Consider the following 6,426-nt stretch of genomic DNA (forward strand, 5'->3'; position numbering starts at 1 on the left):
TTATTACATACAATATTTGTCAATTATACCTCAATAAAACTGGAAAAATAAGATTTTAGCTCAAATGTCACTTGCTTAAAGGTACTTTCTCTGACACAAGTCACTCTATCACACTGCCTTCCTGGCAATTTAAACTACCTGAGATTATTACCTTTTTTGGTCTATTTTATCACTGCACTCTAAAATGTAGCTGCCATGAGAGGGGAGATCTTGTCTGTTTTGTTTTCTCTGTGCCCTCAGGGCCTAGAATAGTGTCTGGCATTTTAAAGTACACAATAAATGCTTGTTGCACAAATGAATGGATTTGTTAGTTTTGTGCCCATTTCACAGAGGGACAAAGTGAGGCCTTTGAGAGCCAGAAGCTCTAGGTTAGTGCCTGTCCAAGTCAATCCAAGCACAGAGCAGCTATGATTCGTTTCTGCTCAATTACTCTCCCCTTACCCAAATGTCCCTGGGCTGCAGCCTGTCCTCTGGCCGACATCCCCGCGGGTTCTCCTCGTAGTGTTTCCTGGATCCCACCAGGAGGCAGCAGAGGTGGCAGCACCTAGTCCGACGTGACAGCGGACCAGAGGGGGTTTCCGCTTCCGGGAGAGGCTGATCTTTTCCGCTTCCGTCCACTTGGCGAGTGAGACGCTGACGGGATGGAAGGACTGGTGGCTCAGTGCTCCGAGCGGCTGCTGCAGCAGGTTTGGCCGCAGGAGACCGGCGGGAAGCCCTGGAAGAGATGGAGCAGGCTCTGGCTCCTGCCCGAACGGTGTCGAGGGAGGGACCGCTAGGCGAGGACCATCCTGGTCCTTTCTGAGGCGGGCGGTAGTGTCCCTGTGGGAGCAGGAAGGGTTGAGAGAGGAAGCACCCATCATTCCAAAGCCCGTGTGATTGTGACTTTCAGCGGAATGGAGGGTCCCCACCCTCTCCCAGGCCTCCCCAACCCAGCGTCCTCGTGGGCTGGAGCCTGGCATGTTCAGAACAAGTTTCTCCCCACAATCCACCTGCTGCTCTGCATACACACGTGCTTTCTTAGGGGATGCGGGGAGTTAAAGCGGAGACGCTCAGGAGCTTTGGGTCTTGGTTTGCTGCCCAGCCACAGTTCTTTCCGGGATACTGAGCCAGAGGATTCCTAATAAGCCCATGGAGTGATTCATTATCAGACCAACGGGAGTTTGCTCTCTGCCCTCCACATTCGTTGGGAAGGAACAGCCACACCTTATGAAAGTGAAAGCGGGACAGTTCCATTACCTTTTATGCCCAGGTGGGGACAGATGGTAGGAAAGTAGTTCACAGTACTCGTTACAGCTTTATTACTTTTATCAGCAGTAACAAAGTACAAGTTAGTGAAGTAAATTGGCAGGTTCTTTACATTTCTGAGCCATATATTTCTCAGTATGGGGTTATAAGGACTGCCTCACTGGGTTGTAATTATCATGGAGGTAATTTTTGAAAAGTGTTTAGCTCAGCTCCTGGAACATAATGTATGCTCATTTATGGCAATTTAGCTTTGGGTGTAGCTATCTCCCTGTAGGTATTCTGAAATTTCAGATGAGGATCCTCCCTCTGAGTTTTGCAGTGAAGTTAGAAGCTTTGTTTCTTTCTGAATTGACATGTGTTTAGTTTTAGATATTAAAGTACAAAGCCTGGACCTAAGACACTGGAAGTAAGAAGAAATGGGAAAATTGTTTAGTCCTGGAAAGGGTAAAAGGCAGACCCTTGAGCTATTTTGAATGTGACAAAAGACATTTGGTTTTTTTAAGAGTCCCAAGTCATAAGACTTGGGAATAAAAGCAGGTTGGTCAACCTGAAACTTAAACTAAGTATTCTTGCTAAATCAGAGTGTCTTATCGAGCCAAAGAAAAAAACTAGGGATATAAGATATATTTCATTATACACTTAACACTCCTATTCCTGTCTCCCAACACACGTATATGTGTGCATAACATTTTCTTTGCTTTCCTTTTTTTTTTTTTTTGAGATGGAGTCTTGCTCTGTAGCCCAGGTTGGATGGAGTGCAGTGGCACAATCTCTGCTCACTGCAACTTCTGCCTGTCAGGTCCCGGTTCAAGCAATTCTCCTATCTCAGCCTCCCAAGAAGCTGGGATTATAGGCATGAGCCACCATGCTCAGCTTATTTTTGTATTTTTTAGTAGAGGTGGGGTTTCACCATGTTGGCCAGTCTGGTCTTGAACTCCTGACCTTGTGACCCGCCTGCCTCGGCCTCCCAAAATGCTGGGATTACAGACGTGAGCCACCATATCTGGCTTGCTTTCTTTCTTTTCTTTTCTTCTTTTTTTCCCAGATAGAGTTGCCCTGTCAACCAGGCTAGAGTACACTGGCATGATCTCAGCTCATAGCAACCTCTGCCTCTCCGATTCAGGCGATTCTCATCTCAGCCTCCCAAGTTGCTGGGATTACAGGCATGCACCACCATTCCCAGCTAATTTTTGTATTTTTAGTAGAGACAGGGTTTCGCTGTGTTAGCAACACTGATGGTCTATGTTGGTCTCGAACTCCTGGCCTCAAGTGATCCACCTGCCTTGGCCTCCCAAAGTGTTGGGATTATAGGCGTGAGCGCCCATGCTGGCCAGTATTTTCTTATTAAGGATAATGTGCCAATGTCAGCAAAAGTCTCAGAGGAGAAAAAAAATCACAGATGGTCAAAGGGCACATTAATGATTCCCATGGTCTATGCCGTGCCTTGTTGGAGAGGGGAAATGTGGAAGTAAGTTTACGGACTGAAAAAAGTGCCTTTTTTCCCCAGGAAAAAGAGATTAAATCTCTGACTGCTGAAATTGACCGGTTGAAAAACTGTGGTTCTTTAGGAGCTTCTCCAAATTTGGAGCAGTTACAAGAAGAAAATTTAAAATTAAAGTATAGACTGAATATTCTTCGAAAGGTGAGTACTTTGGGTTCCAGAATTATTCTCCAGTTTGAATTATTATACCTTTTTTAAAACCTTTGTTACCAAAGATTCTGGAAGTATATCCTGTGGAATTTGGAAAAAGCAGCATAGAAACCCTATTCTTTTCCTTGCATTGGACAACTTAGGACTGAAGTAGTTGGTGCAAATAGTGAGAAGTTGGTATCGTCCTGTCCTTTAGGACTCTTTGAGATGTTTCATCCTGAAACTATTTAGCTGGCAAAGTAGGATTTAGGTAGGGTTGAGGCATTTCTTTTTAAATTTTTATTTATGCATTTATTTATTATTTTTTGAGACAGGATCTCTGTCACTCACGCTGGAGTGTGGTGACATGATCATGGCTCAGTGCAGCCTCAACCTTCAGGCTCAAGCAGCCATCCCACTGCAGTGTCCTGAGTGGCTGAGACTACAGGCATTTGCCACCGCATCCAGCTAATTTTTTTTTTTTTTTTTTACTATTTTACTGTAATAGTCTGTTTTCATATATATATATATATTTTTTTTAATAGAGTTGGGGTCTTGCTGTGTTGGCCAGGCTGGCCTTGGAATTCCTGGCCTCAAGCCTCCCTGTCTTGGCCTCCTAAAGTGGTGGAATTACAAGTGTGACCCACTATATCCAGCAAGGTTGAGGCATTTCTTTCAGCAGTTTATACCCATGCCTTTAAAAAAAATTTAATTTTTAAATCATTGCCTCTATCATAAAAGAAATATTTGAAAGTCACCTACATACCTTCTCCACCCTAAGTTGGTTATTTTACAGTTTTACTTTTGTATCTTATCATTTGGGCTTTTTTTCCACCTGGTATTTCAAAACATTTTTTTTCCCATGAAGTTTGTGCTATATTTATTTAATAGTCTCATAATTTAACAGTGCTTATCAGTTTTGTTAAAACAAAAATGAACTTACTGCAGTTCTGTGGCCCACTTTTCAGGTTTGGCAATGACATATCCCGGAGTATTGACCTCATTTCTGTAATTATTTTCCTGTGTATATATTCTACTCTCAGACAGACTTTTCTGGCATTACATCTTTTTCCCAAAGCTGATTGATTCCATTTACTCACCTTAGACTCTATCTGCCCCACTCTCATGACATTTCTCATATTACCTATTTGTGATCTGCTGTGCTTGAGTTCATATTACCCATATGTGATCTGCTATGCTTTTCTTTGAGTCTTCTAAAATCAAAAAATTCCTTTTCCATAGACTCTTCCCAAAAGAATCTCACTTTTCTGGTTATGTCATTCATTCTGCACTTATATATACTTAATTCTCTTTTACATTTATTTTAATTCAAAAGTATTATTAAATGTCTAATATGTGCTAAAGACTGACTATAAGGGAAAAGATACAAAAGGAAGTACAGTATTTTCTCAAACTCTTCGGAACTACCTCAGCCTCCCAAGTAGCTGGGATAGAAGTACAGCATATACTAATACTCATTTTTTTCTGTAATGCAGATTAGCTCTCATATAGATAGGAGAATGCTCTCAGTGTAATGTGGAAGGCATATTGATTCTTTAACAAATACTTTGCTCTACTGAGTGAGCAGCTGAACACAATGTACATAGCAGAACTAAAAACCACAGGGTAATAAAGTACTGTGTGTGATGGCCATTCACCCTGTCCTCTTTCCCTGGTTCACTTTGGCCACGTGCTCTGACTTGAAAGCATCACATACTAAACTGATAGAGAAAACATACTGAATTGATTATAATCAGATAGTAATTTGCATGGTGCCAAAACTAAGTATAGTAGATTTTGTATGTGAGGTATACACACACACACACACACACACACACACACACACATACTCTCTCTCTCTCTCTCTCTCTCTCTCTCTCTCTCTCTGTACATACTGGCACCCCTATCCTTTAAAAATAAAAATTGAGGCCGGGCGCTGTGGCTCACACCTGTAATCCCAGTTCTTTGGGAAGCTGAGGAGGGTGGATCATATGAGGTCAGGAGTTCAAGACCAGTCTGGCCAACCTGGTGAAATCCTGTCTTTACTGAAAATAAAAAAATTAGCCAGGGGTGGCAGCATATGCCTGTAATCCCAGCTACTTGGGAGGCTGAGGCATTAGAATCACTTGAACCTGGGAGGCGGAGGTTTCAGTGAGCTGAAATCTTGTCACTGCACTCCAGCCTGGGCAACAGAGTGAGACCCTGTCTCAAAAATAAAAAATAAAAAATTGACATTTATTGTTGGGAACCAGCCGAACCCCATACGTGTGTACCGTTAGTCCCGAAGGTGACGACAGATTGAGAAAAGGAAATAGACAGAGACACAAGGGTAGAATATACAGCATGGGTCCAGGGGACTAACACAGGTGTGGGAACCCTGTTGGTCCCCAGCTCTGGGCTCCAAACACTTTTATTATGTGCATGATCTCATTGATCTTATGGGCTTGGACGGAGAGCACTTGAGATCCTTCTAAGACATGCTAAACTAGTGCTCTGAGCATTTAACAGCACTTGAGATCATTCCAAGACATTGTAAACTAGTACTCTGAGTTTATCACCGATTGTGATTGTTATCAGGGTACCCCTGCATCAGAAGTATAGCAGATGAGGAGCCTAATGCATCAAGGGGCATTGAGGACATAGAGCAATTAAAATCACTGCTTATTCTGGAGAACCTAGGCAGAGCCTGGGGTATTCCTTCATCTCTGCCCTGCAAGACTTTTCTCCTTGTCAGCTCCCATCTGCAGAGACCCTCCTGGATCTGTGAGCAGAGGTCGCTTCCCTTCTCAGAGATCTTTGCCTAAGGCCTCTTTAGGAGGCCCTCATGCAGTCTCCATGTTGAGAAGGCATTCGTGGGACCAGAGCAGCATTCCCTGCTCTGCAACCACCCCGAGGTGTTCCCCAGTATTACTGCGGGGGATGGTCTTTACCTTAGGCCTCCTGTTGCCGCTTGATTTCTAATTAACTGCACCAATAATATATTTTAGTTCAATGTATAAACTTCAGTGTTCTCTGAGCCAAGCAAGCTTTTAATTATTTGGATCCAATTAACACAGGTCTGCCCCTGGCCATCTTGACCCACAATTATAGCAAGTTTTGTGTATAAGATCATAATCTAGGCCAAATATGGTGGCTCATGCATGTAATCCCAGTGCTTTGGGAGATGAAGGCAGGAGGCTTTCTTGAGCCCAGGAGCTCAAGGTTACAGTGAGCTGTCATGCCACTGCACTTCAGCCTCAACAGAGTGCTCAGTGAGATCTTGTGTCTTACAACAAAGAAGAAAAAAGAATCATATCCAAGTAACTTTGGTATTTGCTGTTGGAAATCTTTAGATTGTGATAAACGTATCTTCCTTGTTTTAAGTATGTTACCAAAGAGAGGAGTCAATTATTAATTAGCTACAAACTTGAAATCAGGCTTTTTAGTGAATTTAAGAATATAATTTCTTCCTATGATAGGGATGATGAGAGAAGCGTGAAACTTGGACTCTTCATTCCAATAGACCTGAGTTTGAATCTGTGCTTTTCCACTTATTTTATTTTTTTTTTTTT

General features: G+C 42.7%; 1 protein-coding gene across 1 annotated transcript in view; it reads left to right on the plus strand.

Annotated features, from left to right (window-relative positions):
* Positions 1-590: 590 nt before the first annotated feature.
* RARS1 (arginyl-tRNA synthetase 1) overlaps positions 591-6,426 on the plus strand; it is a 34,431-nt gene continuing 28,595 nt past the window's right edge. Inside the window, exons 1-2 of the mRNA XM_017534457.2 lie at positions 591-686; positions 2,753-2,887. Coding sequence (XP_017389946.1) covers positions 642-686; positions 2,753-2,887 — 180 coding nt within the window. The 5' untranslated portion in view covers positions 591-641. The remainder of the gene's footprint in view (positions 687-2,752; positions 2,888-6,426) is intronic.

The sequence above is a fragment of the Cebus imitator genome, unplaced genomic scaffold, assembly GCF_001604975.1.
Source record: "Cebus imitator isolate Cc_AM_T3 unplaced genomic scaffold, Cebus_imitator-1.0 Scaffold86, whole genome shotgun sequence".
Classification (NCBI taxonomy): domain Eukaryota; kingdom Metazoa; phylum Chordata; class Mammalia; order Primates; family Cebidae; genus Cebus; species Cebus imitator.